This window comes from Cannabis sativa, chromosome 3 (assembly GCF_029168945.1).
Source record: "Cannabis sativa cultivar Pink pepper isolate KNU-18-1 chromosome 3, ASM2916894v1, whole genome shotgun sequence".
In the NCBI taxonomy this organism is placed as follows: domain Eukaryota; kingdom Viridiplantae; phylum Streptophyta; class Magnoliopsida; order Rosales; family Cannabaceae; genus Cannabis; species Cannabis sativa.
Window position 1 is genome coordinate 42,182,646 of NC_083603.1, and position 24,539 is coordinate 42,207,184.

Genomic DNA, 24,539 nt, shown 5'->3' on the forward strand with positions numbered 1-24,539 from the left:
GCTCTAATGGGCCGGCTGGAGTGGGCTTGGGAAATAGTGACAATATGGACATCTTAGTTGGAGAAAATGATACTGAAGAGGGCTCAAAAAATGGGCTGTTGGTGGGTACTGGTTCCCAGGCCCACCGTTCATTTTGAATATTCTAAGCTGGAATTGCCGAGGGCTTGGGAACCCACGGGCTTTTCAATTTATTTCGGATCTTGTTATCCAAAAGCAGCCCAATATTGTCTTTCTTTGTGAAACATTATGTCGGAAGAATTTGGTGGAAAAACTTAGAGTCTCTATCGGGTTTGAGGGTATGATAGCTAGTGATGCTCGTGGTCATAGCGGTGGTGTTGCGGTGTTGTGGCGGTTTAGTGATGAAGTTGTCTTATTGGGTTACTCTTTGAATTATATTGATTTAAAGATTACCACGGCTAGAGAAGCTCCTTGGAGGCTTACGGGGTTTTATGGTGAACTTAATCGTTCGTTTCGTGCTAGAACTTGGGATCAAATTCGCGCTTTAAAGTCTGACTCTCCTTTACCTTGGTGCATCATCGGCGACTTGAACAATGTAACGTCCCAAGCGGATAAAAAAGGTGGGCAGCCGTATCCACAATGGTTACTTGACGGATTTTGTAAAGTGTTGGAAGACTGTAATCTTAATGACTTGGAGCTCTCGGGTTATCCATTCACTTGGGAAAGGGGTCGTGGGTCCAATAATTGGATTGAGGTTCGCCTTGATCGTGTTCTAGCTTCCCATGATTGGTCTCAACGTTTTATCTCAGCCCAACTATTTAATCTTGAAGTGTCAATCTCGGACCACTGTCCTATTCTTCTTCGTACTGCTGCGATCAATCTTCATCAATCGAATGCCCAGTTTCGATTCGAAAATGCATGGCTACGTGAGCCATTGTGTCGCCAAGTAATCCTAGACAGTTGGGAAGTTTGTGCGGGGATGACTTTAATTGAAAAAATAAAGTATTGTGGTGAGAAATTGATGGTTTGGGGCCAAGACTATACGGGCAACTTTAAGAAGAGGATTGCCAATTGTAAAAAGGAGGCCCGAAGGCTCAAATGGTGCTCTGACGAGGACTCTATTGCTCAATACAAACAGTCTGTTGCGGCCCTTGGTGAAGTGTATACTCAGCGTGAAGTCTTTTGGCGCCAGCGGTCTAAACAACTTTGGCTTCGTGAGGGTGATCAAAATAGCAAATTCTTCCATGCAAAGGCAACTGCTCGTAAGAAAAACAACTCCATTAACTCTCTTTTAAATAATTCAGGCGTGTGGGTTGATTGGGAAGGGGGTCTTTCAGATGTTATTGTTGATTATTTCTCTGATATATTTACTTCCACTAGTTCTAATTTTGATCCTGTGGTAAGTGGTATTCGGTCGACTATTACTAATGCTCAGAATGACTCTTTGTTACAACAAGTTACACCTGAGGAGATTAGAAAAGCTTTGTTCCAAATGCATCCTGATAAGTCGCCTGGACCTGATGGAATGACACCTGGGTTTTATCAAAAGTATTGGGATGTTGTTGGTGTGGATGTTATATCTTAAGTTGTCGACTTCTTTGAGACTTGTTCTTTTCCTGCTGATTTGAATCAAACCAACATTGTTCTCATTCCTAAGAAAAAGCATGTTACCACTATGAGTGAATTAAGGCCTATCTCGTTGTGTAATGTGGCTTACAAAGTTGTGTCTAAAGTACTCGCGAATCGACTCAAGCCTTTATTGCCTTGTGTTATTTCTGAAAATCAATCTGCTTTCATAGCGGGGCGTCTTATCTCTGACAACATTATGATTGCTTTTGAGGTTATGCATTACCTCAAACGCAAGCGTAAAGGGAAGACGGGATTTATGGCTCTAAAGTTGGACTTAAGCAAAGCTTATGATCGCATTGAATAGGGATTTTTGAAAGCTATGATGCTTCGTATGGGCTTCCACCCTCGGTGGGTTGATCTTATGATGGCAACAGTGATGAATGTGAAGTATACGGTTGTCCATAGTGGTCGGAGTATGGGTCCTATTACTCCGACTCGCGGTATTAGACAAGGTGACCCCCTGTCACCTTACCTATTCCTTCTTTGTGCTGAAGGTTTTTCTTCTTTGATCAAGCAATTCGAAAGAAATGGTGAATTGAAGGGCTGTAAAGTAGCTAATGGAGCTCCAACTATCTCACATATGCTATTCGCTGATGATAGCTACATTTACTGTCGTGCTACTGAGGAAGAGGCTCAAAATGTCCTTCGTTTGCTTAATTTGTTTGAAGCTGCTTCGGGTCAAAGGGTAAACTATGCGAAATCTTCTATCTTTTTTAGTGCTAATACTCCGATGGATTTGCGAAGACAGATTGTGCAACCGTTTGGGAATGGTAGCTGCTGATGAAAATAGCTTCTATCTTGGTCTTCCTTGTATTATGGGTCGTAAGAAGACAGCTATTCTTGGCTTTCTAAAGGAAAAGATGGAAAAAAGAATTCTTAGTTGGGAAGGCAAGTTTCTCTCTAAAGTTGGTCGCGAAGTTTTGCTGAAGACGGTAGCCCAAGCACTCCCAAGCTACGCTATGTCAGTGTTCCTTATTCCACTTGAAACATGTGGAGCACTTGAGAAGCTCATGGCTAAGTATTGGTGGGGTAATTCTAAAAAAGCTAGAGGTATAAGCTGGATGAGTTGGGATCGCTTAAGCAAACACAAAAGTTCAGGAGGGATTGGTTTTAGGAATTTACATGACTATAACTTATCTCTTTTGGGCAAACAAGCTTGGCGATTATTAACTAATGAGCAGTCCCTTGTTGGCCGAATTTATAAGAGTAGATATTTCCCTCATGGTTCTTTCCTTACTGCTGAGATTGGCAACAATCCTAGCTTCATTTGGCGGAGTATCTATGAAACACAATCGATTGTTGCAGCTGGAGCTCGGATACGCATTGGCGCTGGTTTCACTGTGCCTATTTTGCATACTCCTTGGCTACCTGACCCGACTGATCCGTGTGTTTTAAGCACACATCCAGGCCTTGTGGGGGCTACGGTCAATCAGCTCATGACTATTGAGAGGGATCAATGGGATTTGGAAGTAATTGATGATCTATTTCAGCAACGAGATCGTGAGCTTATTAAGAACATTCCCATCAATATTAATGAAGTGGCTGATGTATGGTATTGGCAACATGAAAATTCTGGGTTTTACTCTGTCAAGAGTTGTTACCAATGGCTGCAAGTTTCGAAAGGAAGATGGTCCGCTGATATGGAATCGAATCTTTGGCGATCTTTATGGAAACTTAAAGTACCGCCTAAGGTTATTCATTTTGCTTGGAAAGCCATAACCGGTTGTCTTCCCACTCGTACTCAGCTCTACACCAAACATGTACCTGTGCAATTGAATTGCGTCTGCTGCAACGTTGAGGAGGAATCGATTTACCATGTGTTGGTATCCTGCTCTTTTGCTAGATCAGTTTGGAACTTGTCTTGTGTGCCTACTGGTGCTTTTGTGGCATCAGATTTTGAGACCTGCGTGGAGAAAATTTTGAATAATGGTCAAACCGTGGTGTTGGAAGAGGCTATTATGGTGTCTTGGGCTGTTTGGAAAGCAAGGAATGAGTTGCTTTGGAATAAAAATGTTACTACAGCCGTGGAAGTGATAAACTCAGCAAGAACCGTGTTGAACCAATGGAAATCAGCTGCTGCAAACAGGTTCTCTCCACTTCCTGCTGTCATCAACGACACCAGCAATCTCAGCAACAATTGGACTCCACCTGCAGCTGGTTTTTTGAAGGTAAACATTGATGGTGCTCTATTTTCTGCATCTAATTCTTTCGGCTTAGGGGGTCTCGCCCGTGATGCTAATGGCCAGTTCATTGAAGCTTTTTGTTTGCACAAACCGGGCTGTGTTCAACCCAGCTTAGTGGAGGCTTTTGGTGTCAAAGAAGCTTTGAGTTGGATAAAAACGAAAGGATGGGAACATGTTATTTTGGAAACCGATTCACTTGTGGTTGTTCAAGCTCTCCAAAGTAATGTGGTCATGCAATCTTTGTTTGGATCCACTATAACATATTGTCGTAATCTTTTAAAGTCTTTGCCTTTTGTTAATGTTTGTTTTGTCAAACGATCTGCTAACAACGCCGCTCATTGCCTTGCTCGTGGCGCTTGTTTTTGGTCAGATTGTAATTTTGTTGATAGCAATGTTCCTGATGTTATCAACAATGCTGTAATGGCCGATTTGGCTATTCTTTCTTAATGAAGTTATCTACTTTCATTCAAAAAAAAAAAAAAAAATATCGCTAACCAATCATAACATACCATCTATTAAAAGTGTTGAACATTACTAATACTCAATAGCAATACCATATATATTTTGTAATTAAAATTTTTAACTAAATATAATTTATTAATAATATTTCGGAGATCATGCATGTCAATTAATTGTTTTATTAAATTATTAATAACATGAATTTAACTTATTCCAAGATAATCTTCTACACGTAACTCTAACAATTAATAAATATATAACTAAATATTATTTATATATATTACGTGCCTGTGTATACTAATTATGGATTACTCTTTCTTAATTAATTTAACTACTATATTTATGCACGTTTGAGCACATCCATTTATAAGTTATTGTGTTTATATATTTCCCCTTTTGATTATATATTAATATTATTCCGAACGTTTTGTTTTTTATTCAAAAAAAAATAATATATATTATTAATAATTCCAACGTTAATATATAAGTGAAAGTAGAATTATTATGAGACCGATACACTAAAATATGCATGACGTTTACGTAAAGTACTGAACAGTCAACGTACCTTTTTTCTTGATGAGTCAAATTTTACCAATAAAATTATAATTAATTAAGAAAAATATAATTAAATTAAATAAATATGATGGAATCGATGGAGTGATAGGTTTGGAGTAGAGTAGAAGTCTACAATTTCCAAAAACAATAATTATTACCATATGATGATAATGATATGATGCAATATCTACATCTACTGACCTCTCTGCCTATAGCTTGTCCTTTCTTACATGCAATTTCCGACGAGTATTGTCATTTTCACTTTTCAGTAAATTTCTTAAGTCATCCCATGCATGCAGTAATTAAAAACTCCACCACGTAACCAATTATTATTATTATTATTATTATTATTATTATTATTATTAGGCTAATTAGAATTTCTTTACTCTTAACATGTACCAGATCATACTTCTTGAATTTTTTTTGCCGTTAAAAATTCCCCTTAAATTATTGAGATTGTTAGATTATTTAAGGACTTTTGTCTAATTTCATTTAATTACTGTTTCAGTAATTGTTAACATACTAAACCATACTCCCCAAACTTTGATATCTACCAAATCATGCCCCTCAAACTTTGATATGTACTAAATCATGCCCCCTGAACTTTCATCCATATTAGAATTTTTTTACTAAAATTAGACAAAAATCCTTAAATCTAACAATCTCAATAGTTCATGGGGAATTTTTAACGGCCAAAAAAGTTCAGGGGGCATGATTTGGTACATATCAAAATTCGGGGGAAAAAAATCATAATTAGCCTTATTAATATTTTTCAGAAAGGATAAAATAATTTATTCACCCAAGAAGACTTTTGTCTTAAGGAATTATTGTTAGATGGTGTTATGATGGTATTTGGGATATGTTTTACATTCTAAAATATAGGTTCATAAGTCGGCTAGCTTTGAAGAGTCCTTTGTGATCAACTTTGAACATCCTTGTGATTTATTGTGTGGAAGTGGAATGGAGAACCATTCTCATCTCTTCTTTGATTGTATTTATAGCAATATGGTTGTTCAAAACATTTGGCTTTAGATTATTTCTAGTTGGAAAAAAGCTTCATGATGTCCTAAAGTGGATTCAGAAGACAAAAGCTTCTAAATTAAAAGAAAGGTTCTTATGAGTGTCATTAAATCCACGATTTATCACATTTGGTATGCTCGAAACAAGATGCTTTGGGATCAAAAGCTACCTACTCTTAAGGTTACTTTTAATTGTATTGATAATAGTGTTCGTGCTAAATTGAACTCTTTGAATACTAAGAATTTGAGTAAAAAAGATAGCAAGTGAGTGGAAGCTATAACTAAAGTTTTGTAAGTAACTTTATCTTGTAGTGTTGTTGTTTGTGATTAAAAGAAACACATATTTTTCACTTTGCATAGCTAGGTATTATATTCCTTTTTAATTTTTTATTTACGTTTTAATAATTTGCTAAGTTAAACCATCTCCAATAAATAATGCATATAATTAGTTAAATCTTGCTCAAAATATACCATGAAGCTATTTTCAGCCAAATTTTTGTATTTGTGATCTAGTGCACAAGGTGAAAATTAGTTATAGAAGTCAATACTACCATTAATGTTCATTAAAAACATACAAAACAATTAATTCTGTCAGAAATTTACCTTTGTAATAACCTACACACAACATAAATGTGACAGCCAGTAGTCCCGTGATCCGTAAGGGGAAATATCGGGTAAGCTGTACAATCCCACATCGCTTGGGGAAGGTCAAGTGGGATGATTCTGAGGCTGTGTGGGTATGGGACTACACAGTTGAAAAGAGCTTAAATGGATTAATTGGTACTACCTATATCAACAAGGTGTATCTTGTTTTTCGGTAGCCCATCTCGAAAGAACTCCACAGTTAAGCGTGCTTGGCCTGGGGTAATTTAAGGATGGGTGACCTCCTGGGAAGTTTTCCCAAGAAGCGTGCGAGTGAGGATAAAGCATGCTGGAAACACCCGTGTTGGTCTGTAGGGTCAGTCGTCAGTCCATGAAGCAGCCAGAGTGACGTACTCGTGTATAAGAGCCATTCATTCCGTGGGTGTAAGGACCCAATGGAGGCTTGAAGCTGGGACGTTACAATAAATGAATCAAGTGTTTTCCAAGGTCAAAATATACCTTCCACTCTAAGTCAAAGCACAGTTGATTCTTTTGATTTCTGAGTAAAACGACATGAGCTATTCAAAAATGCTAAGTCGTTTGAACCCAACCCCAACATAACCATTCAAACCCTCTAAAACTAAACATATGCACAGAAACACAAAACAAAACTTTAAACCCTAGCAGAGCTTCGAGTTTCTTCTAAAGAAACTCAAAGGCTGCAACTCAAACCCAGAAATCCAATATATCCCATCCCAGATAAAAAACAACCCTAAATCCATACACAAACAGATAACAATAATAGTAAGAGCAAAAAGAAAAATAGAAAGAGTGCACCAAAATTTTATAGAGGTTCCCCAAATGTTGCTGGGTACATCCTCTTCGAGCTTGCCTTAGAAAAGCTCGTTTCCACTATTAGATCTTTAAGATCAAAGAGTTACAAAGCAGGATTCCAAATCACAGGTACGATTGGTAATCCATTTCATTTACAATGTTTATTTTCTCTCTTTCTCTCTGAATATCTTACTAACTCCTTCTTCTTCTTTTCTCCGTGTAAGTCTTCTTCTTGGTTTGGATCTCCGAACCCTAAACCTCGGGCTCCAAGACTTAACCTCTGTAAGTCTCTTTGTAATACCCGGAATTAAGAAATGGATTAGCAAAACCCTAACTAGATAATTATGTATAATTGAGGAATTATATTATTATATAGTTCAATATATGTGATTTTATATGAATTTTAATATATTAAAGACCCCGTTGGTGAGCCAGGGGCATTTTGGTAATTATGACCCGAGAACGGTAATATGATGAAATTAATTTAATTACGTGCTTAATAGAACTATATTATTATATAGTATGCCTGTGTTGTCTTTTCAGGTGTGTTCTGACAGGTTAGCGCGGTATAGTCACAATTGGGAATTTCGGGCCGAACTGGGTTCGGGCCCGAAATGTAAATTGGATTGATTATTTGGAATTTTATTTGATGAATGATAATCTGAAATTTATTTGAAATTAATTGAGTATTGAATGACTATTTTACCCTTGTGAGGGTGTATGTGGGTATTTAAGCCCTAAGGGCATTTTGGTCATTTGACCCCTAATTATTATGTTTGGAAAATGTGATTTTTGAGGAAATGAAATGTTAATTTCTGGTCTTTTCTTTCTCTCACCCGACCCTCTCATCCTCTCTAACCCTCTTCATCTTCAAACTTGATTTTTGAGAAGAAAGCTTGATTTTTGGCTTGTTTTGGAGCTTGATGCTTAAGGATTAATTGTGCTAAGCTTTGAATTGGAAGTTGAGGTAGTCTTCATAACTTTGATTCTCATTTTGCTTGCTGAATTTTAGTGTTGAAAATGCATGAATATGATGGTAATGAAGATGATAATTCCATGTTGCATGAGATGATGTTCTTTTGTTAATTTAAGTGAGTTTTGCTTGAATTCTTTGTGTGTTGGTTGTTTGAGCTCTAGATGGAGTTCTAGGGTTTCTTGTTTATCTTGAATTCAAAGTATTTGATGATGATTGTTGCTGGAAAAATAGTTGGGATGCATGGTTTTGAAGCTTTAGTTCAAGAGCTTGGATTTTATGAGTTAAAGTCATGATTTGTGTTTAATTGTGGGATTTTGGATGCATGAGATATATGTTTTTAATCCTATAATATTTGCTAGCTGCTGTAAGTGGATTAATTGTGAATTTGGTTGTGAAAAGCAAGCTTGAGTTCATGGAACTCAAGCTTGGTGCTTTAATGACACTTTTTGATTTTTAGTGCAATTGTTGTGTTTAAGTTGTGGAATATGTTTATTATGACATATATTGATGCTCTGTAAAGTTTGGGAATGTTTGGGGATGATTTGAGTGAGTTTTGGGGGTTTAAAGATTGAGAAATTTCGTGTTCTCTGCCCAGACAACCGGAACTCTGGTTGGTTCAGGGCTGCTCCATCCGGAATTCCGGTTGGAGTTCATCGGGAAATGCTGAATTTTGTTTTGGCTATAACTTTTGACTCGGGACTCCGTTTGGGACGTTCTTTATACCGTTGGAAAGCTCTTTTCAAGCTCTATGTGATTATTTGTATTTGAAATGCCATGAATTTATTTTATGAATGTGAAATCAGGAGTTAACCCTATTTGTGAAAATCTCGGATTGTGTGTGACTAGGATTACCGGCACCTGGTCAGGAGCACCCGGGGATTTGGAATCTCTACTATTGCGGGAAAACAGGTAAGACAGTGATTAGCACGTAGAGTATGCGCAGTGGCGCTTATATTGAGAATGATATGCATGAATGTTCAGTAACCGGGATTAGGGTTATTACCCTAATAGGACCGGTCTAATAGCCTAGGGTTATTACCATAATGATATATGTGTATAAATGTCATGCCATGTTAATTGAAATGAGATTTAGGAATTATGCGCTCAAGGCATAATCAGGTTGGACTCGGTACTCATAACCGAGATGAACCACTTCTAAGGCCTTAATGTATTTAGACGTGTGAGAGTAACACGTGGGTCTACGTCATGTAGATTTAATTAGATGTGTGAGCGCAACACATAGGTCTACGCCACGTAGACATAAATGGGCATGATGAAATAATGATCAGGTCTGTGCTATACAGACATATGTGAATGAGCATAATATATTTGTTATGATTTATACTGTCTTGCTGGGCTTGGCTCACGGGTGCTCTACTGTGCAGGAAAGGGTAAGGCATTAGTTGATCAGCCATGAGTTTTAGGAGCAGGGCGAAGAATGTACATGTTCGTGCCACTTCAGACCAAGCGGGTTATGGGTCTAACAGTGTTGACTTTTGTATTCTGTTTTGCCGCTTAGGTCGGCTAGTAAGAAAGAACTTGTAATAAGTTTGTAAATATTTTTGGGATCCCAACTATTTTGAAAAGTTTAAATATATTACAAGTTTATTTTCAGTCTGTTTAATATAAAAGTTTAAATTCTGCGCTATTTTAATTAGTAATCCCGATTAGGGGATTAGGGTTTCATAAGCATTTTGGGTAGCGTGCCTAATTATTTAGGGCGTTTCACTCTTCCTCTCTAAATTTTCCTAATCTGATCTCTATTTTTCAATTTGATTTGCATGTATGTATAACTGTAGAGTAGAAGAGAGAGCTGGGAGTTAGTTGCAACAGTTTTAACAAACTTTGCAACCAACTACAAGTTTTGTCACAGTAGGTTGTTAGAGGCCGAAGGCCCCTAAGGTTTAATACTTTGTATTTCTTGTTAAACAATGTTGATCTGGACAGTGCATGTGGAGATTTATTTCAACAAATTCACTACTACAAATAACCCTTTTAATGTTTATATGTCACAATTAATTCACTATTAGTGATCTGCGGAGGAGCACTTGCAGTAGCACTTTAGCTTTATAAACTTGGTCATTATATTCTTGTATGACCTCAAGTGTTTATATATCAAATCATAATAGTGCTTAATTTTGGTATGCAAATAGTCTGTATGTGTAGTTGATCAACTTAATGTACTAACCAGCATTGGCACTAACACTTCAGGATTTAGAAATTGGGTTATTAAGGATAACATCAACGTTTCATTAAATCATAGAAATAGTAACTCAGGTGTGCAAATATTTGAATTTCCATGTAACTTCTGGTTCCCGTATACCAGGGTAACACTTGACTCCCGTATATCAAGGTGTATGTGACATATATGGCTCTCGTGTACCATAATTTTTTGTGAATGCCCAACGCCCAGGTTAACAATTAACCTGGTGCACTGATTTTGATCATTCAAATGCCAAATTTGATTTAACCATTGAATTCAAAATGGTCAAAAAATGGGGTAGGAGACCTCGTTCTCAAGTTCAAGAGCCTTGGAAGTATTAAAACGACTTCTCAGGAGCTCAAAATGAAGTACCCAATGCCCAGGTTGATAAATGGCCTGGTCCGCTAGGTTCTGCTTATTCGATTCTGATTCTGCTTTGACCGTGTGTCTAGTTTTTCAAAATAACTAAAAATCCATGAAGTCAGAGAAGTCAAATTCACAACTTCTCATTTCTCGTTTCCAACATGGGAAACTCACTTCAAAATGAAGATCAACATCTCCGAGAACTGGTGACATGCTTTGTCAAAACACAAAAATAGACTAAGTAATGTCAAAATATCACTTAGACATCATAAAGTACATCCCTTGGATACTTTTCCACTTATCTAGCATCTAGATTGGCGTCATATGTCAACCTAGGCGCTAGGATTTCAACCTGGGCAGTGGATGTCAACCTGGGCGGTGGATGTCAACCTGGGCGTTAGGTTATGAACTACCTTCAGTAAAATGCCCATAACTCACTCAATATTGATTCGATTGACGTGATTAAACTTTCAATTTGAATCTAATTCACTATCAAGTAATGTGTGACACTTCAATTGTAATTCTGAAGTCATCGATCTTAAATTTTACCGCTAAGGGAGTTACGAAAAATAAGCTCCATGTTACCCGCAGTGGGTCCTGTCGGGCTCCAAAAAATGACTATCAACTTTAAAAACTAATTTTCATCATTAGATCATTAGCTACAGTCAAAAATATCCAATTTATATTTTTTGTTATTTTATTCCTATTTATGTGGATCTTCTTCACCAATGAAAAAAAGAGCTCCCTTAGCTTATTTTTCATATTCAAAAAACTACCCACAAGTCAGAGCTTCTCTCTAAAAATCAAAGCCCACAATATCCAAACATCTTCTACTATAGAAACACTCAAAAATTTGATGCTTGGTATCCTCAACATGAAGCCCACAACACAGGACATGATGATTTTAGGCTAACTTTGAATCAGATTAGTCTTTCTCTAGTGTATAACCGATCTAGTATTGCCAGCCACAAAATGAATCGATGTTTCAAAACAATGAATAATCCCCACACATGACCATACCATTTTACTCTCTCAATCGAAGAGGACAACACAGAGTAACCCAAGTTAATTGTGTATTTACAATGATTCATTTGTTGTTCAGTCATATACTAGTTTATTTTCTGTTCACCTTCACTACTTGTCTCTAATACCAGCTATCTTTGTTATGCAAATTATAAACAGCTACGCAAGTGCACGTAATCAAGTAGTACTCACACATGTGAGGTCAATCCCACAGGGAATTAAACTGAATACCACTAAATTAGACTCGTATTGGTGTTTGGTAACTAATAATTTTGTTGAATAATAAAAATAAAGAAAACCAGAAAATAAAATTAAGTAATAAAAGGGTTTAATCAAAGATGAGAAATTAGGGAAAAGTATCTCGTTGCTAAAATTATTCACTTGTTAATGCTAATTACTATTCTTCTTTTTTAATGTGAATGACAGATTATAGAATTAACATAACTCTTTTCAGATCTTTTAGGTCCTAAATCATGTGTTATCTAATGATCTCTGAGATAGACCAACATATGATCTGCATTAAAAAATAATCTAAATGTCACAAAAGCTATGCAAATACTTTCGTTTCACATCAAAATCTAGTTATCCAATTTTAGTATTCCCAAAACTCACTTTTCACATTTTGAATTTGGACCATAAAACATGCCTAAGGTGATCAATCTCAAACATGAAATTAAGCTCAAATATAGATAAATTCACAATCAAGAAAGAAGAAATAGTAATTATTATTAACTCAAGAAATAATGTCAATCAACAGTCATCATCTCCCCAAATAGGAGTTTATGTGGAGGTAATGAAATAGAATGTAATGGAAAAGAAACAATTTTCATTCTATTCTTTTGTTTGGTTGCATATTATATAATATTAGAATGTCATTCCAATGGCATGGCCTTTCCACTATTTTGGTGGAATGTCTATTCCATCTCAAAATAGAAAGAAAGACCATTTTAATGCATGATGAGAAAAAAATTTAATAATTTATTTATCAATTTTTTTATGTTTTTTAAATTTTATTCCATTTCATTCATATTCACCATTCCCATTCCTATGTTTTCATTCCTCCCAACCAAACGTCACCTTAGTTCATAATCACCATAATCAAATCCCATAATCAAATTTAAAACAAAAAATATCGTAGAAATTTAAGAGAGAAGAAAGAACTGGTTGGAGAAATTGATTCGGATCGCGACAAGCCGCTCTTGAAGTTCTCTTCTCTGTTTCTAGGTTTCCAATTTTGAATAATCTTCAAAAAAATCACGAGCCCCTAAATGAGTAAAGTTTTCCTTTTGAAATTCGTGAAAATACGAAATTGCTCATAACTCGTCAAGAAGGCTTCTCCGCGACCACCAAACCCGTAGTCGCGGCGGCCACGACATCTCAAATTAATTTTCTCTCTCCCATTCTCCGCCGCGACTAGGAAGAACGGTCACTGCGACGAGCTTTGCCAGAAAAAGGACTTTAGTTCTTTTCTCAACTCTTTCCTCTTTTGTCCACTCTATTCTCACGAATACTTCCTTTAAACGTCCGGGGACTTGAAATAAAGAGAATCAAGCATAAAACAGTCATAAAACTATAAACAAAAAATACCCTAAAAAAATGACCCGAAACTTAAACTAAAGTTAACCTAACAATCTTCATTAGAGGATATTCATAACTCCACCATCTCTATCCTTTCAAGTAATCATTATGTATTCATCTTATCCACAATTCTATTTAGTAGCAACATCCCACACACATTCACCTTCACCACTTGTCTCCAATACAAATTAATCTTGTTTGGCCTTTCAAAGTTTATTTTTGACAATGACTAATAAATTTTAGCTAAATTTCAAAAAAAAAAAAATTAAAAAATGAGGATACGTACAATATTGTATAATGTTTTCAAATTAGATTGTTCGAGATTTTTCTACAAATTGCTATCACAACTTATTACATATAATCTGTTGAAATTATTTTACTTTCTCTGATGATCATGACCCAATATAATAACAAAATAATATATATATATTTCTCGGAAAACATCTAAAAGACGACAGAAAACACAAACTGAGGTGATGTTTCCGACTGCCTTTGTTCACTTAGAAAACAACAAATATAGCAATATATATCTCTCAATTCCAAATCTTATTTCCTTACAATTTTTTGGTTATATATATACTAGGTGATTGTTACGTGCCAAGCCACGTAGTGTTAATTTTATTTAATATTTTAGTTTTTTATTTGAATTAATAATTAAAATAGTATAATTATTTGAACGATTTGTTTTATAAAAATAAAATATGTGTCAGTATATTTAGTAAGTAAAACATAGTTGTGTTAGAATAATATATGTTATTAATAGTAAAATGTACATTAATCTTCTAATTAAAAAAAATTCTATTATCTCATTTCATATATAAATAAAAAATTATTAATATTCTCACAAGATAGGTTTGTTAGAGAGATATGTGGCTAAGATGATTTTTTTAATTTAAAAAGAGATTATTAATATTTAAAAGATTGTTTAATTTTTTGGTTTAATTATTGGGTTTATTTGTTAACGGGAGATCAAACATAATCGTTAAATTTAACAGAATATTCTTTTATTTTTAAGTATATTCTGTTAAACCAAGAAATACCGTTAGATAGACACTTTTAATATATAAAGATATATATATATATATATTTTACTTTGGCCCATTAAATTAAAGATAAAGACGTACATGAGGCAACAAAGGACCTATAATAATAATAATAATAATAATATACATATGTTATAGATGTATTCAATGATTAAATATTATATAGTATAGTTTTGGAGAGACTTTAGCAAAGAGCCAAGGCCAGGGTGCGGGGACCAGTAGGGGGTTTTGCGGTGGTGTTAGGGCGGTGCAGACGGGGGCGCATGGGACCGGTTTATGAGTGGGCTCCACTGCGGGCCGGGTTGGGCCATGGAGGAGGGGCAAGGCCGCATGGCTCCGACCCCCTTAGCTATTGAATTGGCTTGTCTCTTTTGTCATCTATTAATTAAAGAAAAGAAAATTGAAATAAATTAAGAAGATAATAAAAGGGTGACAATGATTTAATAGGGTGGTGTCCATATCTTCTTACACCTAAAGGGCATGGGCTGTCCCAATTTTTAGTACTTTAGTCCCACTTGTTCTATATATAAACTCCAAAATTATCTAATTAATATGAATTAATTGTCATACATGCATTACATAATTCTTTTTTTTTTTCTTTTTACAACACTACCACAAAAATGACTTTTTTTCCTATTAATCGATGCAATTGATTAATATAGAGTTTTTGCGTTGGTTTATAACAGACGATGTATTTGTTGTGGTTTTTAACTGATGCAAAGCAAACACTTCCCAATTTTCGTGTCACAATAGTATAATATATACATGTTCATTATTAGAGGTGACACAATAAACGAATATATTAGCTCAAAACCGACGCCAAAGGATCTCTGTAATAGTTTATATAAAAAAGGTAAATACTATTCTGAATTCTGTGTTTTGCAAAAGTTATCAATTAGACTCTCTATTTTGTTAAATTATAAAATAGACCTTATATTTTTCAAAATAGTAAAAATAGTACCCTGAGCTCAATTTTCAACAATTTTATTTTTTAATATAACTAACTTTAAGATAATTTCTAACGCGAACAGATACAGAAAATATAACCAGTTTTGTCATAATATTTTTAGATCAGATTATTATTAAATTTTATTTTGACGAAAAATCATGTTCAGGATCCTATTTGTACAATTTTATAAATATATAATCTATTTTGTCATTTAACAAAATAAAATATAGTTAATAATTTTTATAAAACACAGGATCTAAAATGATATTTACCCTAAACAAAACAAATAACACAGGTTTTATGTATATCTACTTTCTTTTTAACCCTACAAAAGATTAAAATAAAAACTAAGGTCCAAGCTAGTCCTAGCTAGCTAGGTTAGAAAGCATAAGAGAGAAAACAAAGCTGATTAGAATTTTGACTCTATATATGAGACATTAAGATGTGAGGTTTTAACTTTTTTATATATTTGTGGGTTAATAGTATGAGAAAAATCAACAAAAGTATGTTAGACTATATATATAGTGTATATAATATAGCATATACAATGATATGAAAATGCGGAAAATATAATGAAATCATATCAATAATATATGCAATGAAAGGATCGATGTACCTCCAGCCATTGATCTTTGAGCTTCAATCCCTGCGATAGCTTCAGTTTTGGAGTTCGGGCTTCCTCGCTCTCTCAACTCTCTTTAGATGGAATTTGCTGAATGTTTCAGAATGAGTGAGGAGCTCGGGGACCGAGACCCTATATTTATAGGCGAGATACTCCATCAGTATCTGCGCCACATTAATTGTCAGAATATTTTGACAATTAATTCAGGAAATCAAATCAGGTAATGAATATAGAAATCTGACCATATATAGAATATTACATAATTGATTTTGTCCAGATTCAATGAATATAAAATATTCATTTATCAGAAAATCAATTATTTATTTATTTCCTTAAATAGAAAATTATTTCCTTAATTAGAAAATAATTTCCATATATAAAATATTCTAATATTCTCCCACTTGGTCAGCATTTAAACTAAAATATTCAAACCCAACGTTCCTCATTATATAATAAACATACGAATCATAGCGACATGTCCTCATTATGAATCGAGTATTATCTTCCATGTATTACAATACATTTATTATATAACAATGTACTTTATGTGGCAATGTACTTAAGTGAATAAACCTTAAACCTTATGTTTATTTAGGTCCTCTGAAATTTTTCTCAAATGTAAAATTAAGATGCGCATAAATATGAGAAAAATCAAAATAAGAGTTTCATTAATAATAACTTTATTTGTACAAATTACATAAGGGAACCAAGTCCCATGTTCTCTACATGATCCTTGAATTTATGAGGTGGCAAGCTTTTTGTCATAGGATCGGCAATCATCAATTCAGTGCTAATGTGTTGAATGACCACTTTATTTTCCTTAACACGTTCTCTAATAGCTAAGTACTTAATGTCGATGTGCTTGCTTCGACTTCCACTTTTGTTGTTCTTAGCCATGAAAACGCACTCGAATTGTCACGAGAACATCTTTAGCGGCCTTGCAATGGAATCAACCACTCTAAGGCCTGAAATGAAACTCTTTAGCCATACACCATGTGATGTAGCCTCAAAGCAAGAAACGAACTCGGCCTCCATAGTAGAAGTAGCGGTCAAGGTTTGTTTGTTACTCCTCCAGACACGGCTCCACCAACAAACATAAACACGTAACCGGATGTAGATTTACGTGAATCGGTGCAACCAAATAAATCGAGTCTGAGTAGCCAACTACTTCTAGATTGTCAGTTCGTTTGAACATCAGTTTGTAATCCTTAGTACCCTGAAGATACCTCATAACTTTCTTTGCAGCTTTCCAGTGGTCTATCCCCGGGTTACTCTGAAATCTTCCTAACATTCCGACAGAATAAGCAATGTCGGGTCTTGTGCACACCTGAGCATACATTAGGCTTCCGACAGCAGAAGCATAAGGAATGTTCTTCATTTGTTCTCTTTCAAAATCATTCTTTGGGCACTGGCTCAAATTTAATTTATCACCCTTCATAATTGGAGCAACGCTCGGTGAACAATCTTTCATATGAAATCTTTCTAAAACTCGTTGATGTAGGCTTCTTGAGATAAACCTAAGATACCTCGGTATCTATCTCTATGAATCTTAATGCCTATGACATAGGATGCTTCACCCATGTCTTTCATCTCAAAGTTCTTTGAAAGAAATTGTTTCACTTCACGTAGCAACCCTTTATCATTGGATGCAAGAAGAATATCGTCCACATATAAAACAAGAAAACGAGATCTTACTCCCACTTTCCTTCGTGTATATGCATTGATCCATGACATTCTCTTCAAATCCAAAGGAAGAGATGACATCATGAAATTTTAAATACCATTGGCGGGATGCTTGTTTTAATCCATAGATGGACTTCTTGAGCTTGCATACCAAATCCTGACCTTCACTAGAGGAGAATCCTTCTGGTTGTTTCATGTATACCTCCTCCTCTAGATCACCATTCGAAAAGCGCTTTTACATCCATCCGCTCCAGCTCTAAATCAAAATGAGCAACTAATGCCAAGATGACTCTCAGGGAATCTTTCTTTGATACAGGAGAAAAAGTCTCTGTATAGTCAATTCCTTCCTCTTGAGTGAATCCTTTAGCAACAAGTCTCGCTTTGTACCTCTCAGTGTTGCCTAATGAGTCTTTCTTAGTTTTATAGACCCATTTACGCCAATGGCTCTCGCCCCATTAGGCAACTTTACAAGTTCCCAGACTCTGTTGCACCTCATAGAATTCATTTCATCATCCATAGCATTGTACCACAATTTTGATTCTCTACTGTTCATAGCTTGTAAAAACGTTTCTGGATCATTTCCAATTCCAATATCATATTCTAATAAATACACAACATAGTCTTTATAAATCCTTGGTTTGATAGGTCTAGTAGATCTTCTTAAGACTTCACCAACAGGCGCTTGTGGAGCGACGGCGGAGTTCGGCGGGTTGTTCAACGGTTGCGAGCAACTCTTGAACATTTTGATCCTCTTGGATTATCATTACCAACTTGTGGATCTTCAGTGATTGGTAATGGTTGTTCAACATTCGTTTGAACTATAGGAGTGTTAACCATTATCAATCTTGCTTTTGAAGTGGAAGGTTCTGAAGGATCTTTCTCAGGACCTAAGTCCTTTGATTGATCACTCCCATCGATCAAGGCATTCTCAAGAAATTTTGCATTCCTTGATTCCACAATTCTTGTGCTATGAGATGGACAATAAAACTTGTAACCTTTAGACTTTTCAGCGTACCCTATAAAGAATCCGCTTATGGTCCTTGGGTCCAATTTCTTCTCTTGTGGATTATATATTCGACTTCGGATGGACATCCCCAAATGCGTACATGAGTCAATCTTGGTTTCCAACCTTTCCATAATTCAAAAGGAGTTTTTGAGACCGCCTTTGTTGGAACTCGGTTTAATATGTACACGGATGTCTTTAATGCTTCATCCACAAGGATTTAGGAAGGTTAGAGTTGCTACTAAGCATACTCCGCACCATGTCCATTAATGTTCGGTTTCTTCTTTCGCAACACCATTTTGCTCGGGTGTACGGCAAGGTGTAATGGGCAACAATCCCATTTTCTTCAAGAAACTTCGCAAATGCACCGGGTGCTTGTCCATCTTCTCGTGTATCTACCATAATACTCACCTCCTCTATCGATCTCACTATCTTAATTTGCTTGTTGCATTGTTTCTCTACTTCAGCTTTAAATATCTTAAAGACATCTAATGCTTCACTTTTATTATGAAGTAAGTAGATATACATGTAGCGTGAGTAATCATCTATGAATGAGATGAAGTATTTCTGACCATGTGACTCCATATCTGGACTACATATATCAGTATGTATGATTTCTAATATTTCGTAACTCCTATGGACACCGGTTTTGACGGACTTGGAGGTTTGCTTTCCCTTAATGCAATCCACACAAGTATCAAAGTCGATAAAATCTAAGGTATTGAGTACCCCATCTTTTACCAATCTTTTAATTCTATCAATGGAGATATGTCCCAATCTCCGTGCCACAATGTACGGGAATCCTCTTTCATAACACATCTCTTAGTGCCAGCGTGAACATGCATAACATTATTAGTGGTATTATTTTGTAAATTAAGGCAGTAAAGACCATCGTACAAAATACCATTTCCAACACATTCAGATTTATAATATAAATTGAAATATTTGTCTGAAAATGTAAAGGAAAAACCAAAGGGTATAAGTCTTGAAACTGAAATCAAGTTTCTAGAGAAACTTGGTACATAAAAGGTCTTTTCTAACTTTAAAAATAAACCATTACTTAAAACTAAATTGCATGTTCCAATAGCTTCCACATGTGAGCCCATCTTGTTTCCAGATAAGATGCTTTGCTCACTTGCCACTGGCTTCCTTAGATTTTGAATATCCTGCAAGGAATTTGTTATGTGAATTGTTGAACCTAATCAATCCACCATGTGTTAAGATTAACATTAGCCATATTAGATTCATAACATACTAAGGAAATTGGATTACCTTTGTCATCCATCCATTTCTTGAACTGGCTGCACTCCCTTTTAGCATGTCCCTTTTGTTTACAAAAGAAACATTTGATGGAATCTTTCTTTATGGCAGCCTTGGGAGCCATGGGCTTTTTCCCTTTGTTCTTCTTGAGTGGCTTGCGTTTCTTAGGTTGAGTGGTCAGGTGAACACTTTCTCCTTGCTCCTGTAGGAGCCTGGCTTCCTCTTGAACACACATGGTCATCAATTCATTGATAGTCCATTTTTCTTTATGTGTGTTGTAGGAAATTTTGAAAGGCCCATACTGTGGAGGAAGATTGTGAAGGATGTAATGAACCAGGAAGGTATCAGGAATGATAACGTCGAGTTTCTTCAAATGAGCAGTGATGTCCCTCATTTTAGAAATATGTTCTCGAACTCCTTTAACACCGGTGAGTTTTGTGGACGAGAACTCTTGGATGAGGTTGATGAATAAAGATTTATCTGAAGTGTCAAAGCTCGCTCATCCATAACTTTGATAAAGTCTTTCACCTTCTCAGGTGGCTCCACCGATCCACGCATTCCCATAGGAATTCCGGACATAATGAACATGATGCGAGAGACGATTAGATTGCTCCCACTTTTCACGCAAAGTGCAATCTCGGCAGCAGTGCTAGTATCGGTGATAAGCGGTGGTTCATCTTTCCTTATTGCATAATCCATGTCGGTGCAAGCTAGGTGGAGAAGAACTCGTTCCTTCCGGATTTTGAAGTTGTCAACTCCTAAGCTCGGGGATTTCACTAGTGATTTCAAAGCATATTTAGAGGTGGATGAAATAGGCTACTTGAGAGTAGGATTACAAAAATTTAGATGTTAAAAGAATTGAGGCTTTAATGAATTCATGTTTTACCAATGTAGAAACATGATGAAGATGAAAATTTTATTAAATCTAAAATTGCCTGTGGGCTAAATTTTAAATCTAATAAAATTGGATGAACTTTATGATAGATTTAATGAAGTATTTAATTTAGAAATAATGGAGGAATGAAATCTATCTTTAATTAAAATTTGTGATAACACTATTAATTCAAATCCTCATAACTCCCTGTGGGGTAAATTAAGAGAATTTAACTTAATATATTATCCTAATTAATTATAAAAATATAATAAAATCCCTGTGGGGTAAAATTATTATATCCAAATAATTAATTACAAGTTTTGTCCATTAAGGTGAATTTTAATTAATATATAATTTTATATAATTAAAGATGCTGTGGCTACTCCCTAATTATAAAAAATTATATTTTCACTTTAGACATTAGGTATTGGGCTCTACCTAAAAGTAATTTCGTTATTAACATAATAGACAATCACTGAGATTAGTGCTCCTAGTGTGGTCGTCCGAAGATCATTAAAAACCGTTCTAGATATGAGCATTTGTCCCAGGTTCATGTTTTCTTATGTCAAACCACAAAACTACTTACGTTTTATTCATATTTTATTCATTTTATTAAGTTTTATGAATAATTTTATGAAGTTTTATGAAACTTAATTGCTAAATAAAATATTCAACCTATCTTAATGTTTGAATATTTCTAAATATATCTAGCAATTTATGTATAGCATTTAAATCATACAAATCTAAATTAATTGCATTAAACATAAATTTGTCAATTAAATACAAAATAATACAATTAATGTATGATCATTAATTAAATGCAAATTCCTTAATATGAAATTAATGGCAGATTTTTCAAAATTAATTTAGACAATAAATTGCATAAATTTGGTAATATTTAATTAAATGCACAAATTAGCACAATTTTTACATGCCTAAATAAATCATGTAATAAATTACCAAATTTAAACAAATTTCCATTTTCAATTTATACTAAATATATGTATTAAACAAAAATGATAAATTAACTAAATGCAATTTATTGACTAAATTAACACTGAAATGGGAAAATAATTAATATTCCAAAAAAATAAAAATTTATAAAAAAATTCGGAATTTTTCCCTTTTTTTTTTTTTTTTTTTTTTTTTTTTTTTTTTTTTGAAAAATCCATACTGCCAAACGACATGTCGTTTTTGCAAAGAGCAAAACGACACGTCGTTTTTCCAAAATTTGAAGGGCTGAAAATGAAGAAGAAAACGACACGTCGTTTTCCCTAACAGAAAAACGACACGTCGTTTTTTCAATGCAGGGCTGATTCACAAGAGTATGAACGACATGTCGTTTTCCACAATGTGAAAAACGACATGTCGTTTTTCAACAACGACAGCTGCAATGTGCCATTCAAACGACACGTCGTTTTACGCCAAACGACACGTCGTTTTCTCCAAACGACATGTCGTTTTGCGTCGTCTTCTTCAGCGAACCGGGTCGATTTTGACCCGTTTTTCTGCACGCGGGTCCGTCGAACCCGACCCAAACCCGATCGGAAATTGCGTTTCCGACGACCAAATTGCGTGTTTTCAAATCTAAAATGTTCTAAATCAAATAATAAAGAGATCCACATAGATTTTATGCACGAAAACACGAAAAAATATATACTTTAATATCACGAAACTAATCGGGTCCGAAAAAGTTTTAACTGAAAATTTTTTCCATCTTTAAGTTTTTCAATGAATTTTCAATGCTTAGATCGATCTATAATACTATACGAATATAGTAATGTATATAGAATTCGAAATAAACACCGAAAAATGAAAAAAGGAAAAAACAAAAACATGGACCGATATATATACGCATGTATATATATATATGCATGTATATATCACATAATAAAAAAAATGAATATTATGATTATTATTATGTGACAAAACATATATATAATATACAATATATATATAAACATATATACATATAAAATATATATATATACACGTACGAATGTATGAGTATATAATATATATGTATATATGAACAATAAAAGATATATATATATGTATATACTGATTAAAAAGTATATATAATATAAATGGTATGAATATAAATATATATATATACAGAACCGAAAACAAATATGTATATATATGAACAGTATATGTATGTATATATATATATGAAACTCAAATAAAATCAAGGCAGAGATAAATCCGCTCTGATACCAACTGTTAGACTATATATATAGTGTATATAATATAGCATATACAATGATATGAAAATGCGGAAAATATAATGAAATCATATCAATAATATATGCAATGAAAGGATCGATGTACCTCCAGCCATTGATCTTTGAGCTTCAATCCCTGCGATAGCTTCAGTTTTGGAGTTCGGGCTTCCTCGCTCTCTCAACTCTCTTTAGATGGAATTTGCTGAATGTTTCAGAATGAGTGAGGAGCTCGGGGACCGAGACCCTATATTTATAGGTGAGATACTCCATCAGTATCTGCGCCACATTAATTGTCAGAATATTTTGACAATTAATTCAGGAAATCAAATCAGGTAATGAATATAGAAATCTGACCATATATAGAATATTACATAATTGATTTTGTCCAGATTCAATGAATATAAAATATTCATTTATCAGAAAATCAATTATTTATTTATTTCCTTAAATAGAAAATTATTTCCTTAATTAGAAAATAATTTCCATATATAAAATATTCTAATAAAGTATTTATATATATATATTCAATTGTATCGATCATCATTATATGATATCTCTCAAACACAGAGACGTGGGTGTTATGTTATTTTTATCAATTTGTGACATGACATGATTAAATTTCAATATATAATATATGTTTAACCCTAAATGATCATGAGTATATTTGAGAGTAATATATAATATTATTAATATTCAATTAAAATATTTAACAACCAAATATAGAAATATAAATAATCAAGAGAAAGTCAAAATAGTGTACCCCACCGACATGAAAGGTAAGTAAGTGACACTTTTGTAACCATATTAACATCAAAAAATTTATTTGATCGAATGTACATAAAATATATAATATATGGATACGATTTTGTCCCGTGATGTCTTTTTACGGAATGTATTTCGTGGTATATTAGATGGATCTCACGGTATATTAGACGAGTGTCAGGGTACGTTACTATTTTTAACCCTAATTAACCCTTGATCAATCTCAGCCCTCAAATCAAATAAGTCCCTCATCTAACGGCCGCCATACATTACGGAATAAATTCCGTAAAAGTACAATTACGAAACAAAATCATGTCCCTATATATATAAATAATCTAACTACTTGTCCAACTTGTTCATATTGTAGATATAACCCGATACATGGAACTAAAAAAAATAACTAAAATTATTTATTTGAAAATTATAAATAGAGTGAAAATCATGATTGGATGAGTGTCGGAGACCAAGAGATTACATGGTATATGGCGTAATTTGGGGATGTTTTTTTTTTTTATCTATTTGGATTGGTCTCTCTATATAATAAATATATTCTTTTAAAAGGAATTGAAATATTCATTCAATTAGGTTTAATATAGGGAAGCCAAAACAAAACATTGCAATAAACCAAATCAAAATATGACAAACCACGTCCATTAGAAATATAAGATCAATGAACAAAGTCCTTCTCATAAGGAACACCAACTATGTATTGGATGCAAAACACAACACACAAAACAATTAAAGGTCCCCACTTAT

The 24,539-nt window shown here is 34.3% G+C and overlaps 2 protein-coding genes across 2 annotated transcripts; one reads left to right on the forward strand and one right to left on the reverse strand.

Moving 5' to 3' along the window:
* The first annotated feature begins 1,906 nt into the window (after positions 1 to 1,906).
* LOC133036080 (uncharacterized mitochondrial protein AtMg01250-like) lies at positions 1,907 to 2,368 on the forward strand. Its single transcript, XM_061112555.1, has one exon. It carries the CDS (start codon positions 1,907 to 1,909, stop codon positions 2,366 to 2,368), a length of 462 nt encoding a protein of 153 aa, XP_060968538.1.
* A 17,359-nt stretch (positions 2,369 to 19,727) lies between these two features.
* Positions 19,728 to 20,409, reverse strand: LOC133035462 (uncharacterized). Its single transcript, XM_061111314.1, has 2 exons — positions 19,935 to 20,409; positions 19,728 to 19,828 (listed from the first exon to the last, which is right to left on the reverse strand). Exons 1-2 carry the CDS (start codon positions 20,314 to 20,316, stop codon positions 19,794 to 19,796), a joined length of 417 nt encoding a protein of 138 aa, XP_060967297.1. The 5' UTR covers positions 20,317 to 20,409; the 3' UTR covers positions 19,728 to 19,793.
* Between the last annotated feature and the right edge of the window lie 4,130 nt (positions 20,410 to 24,539).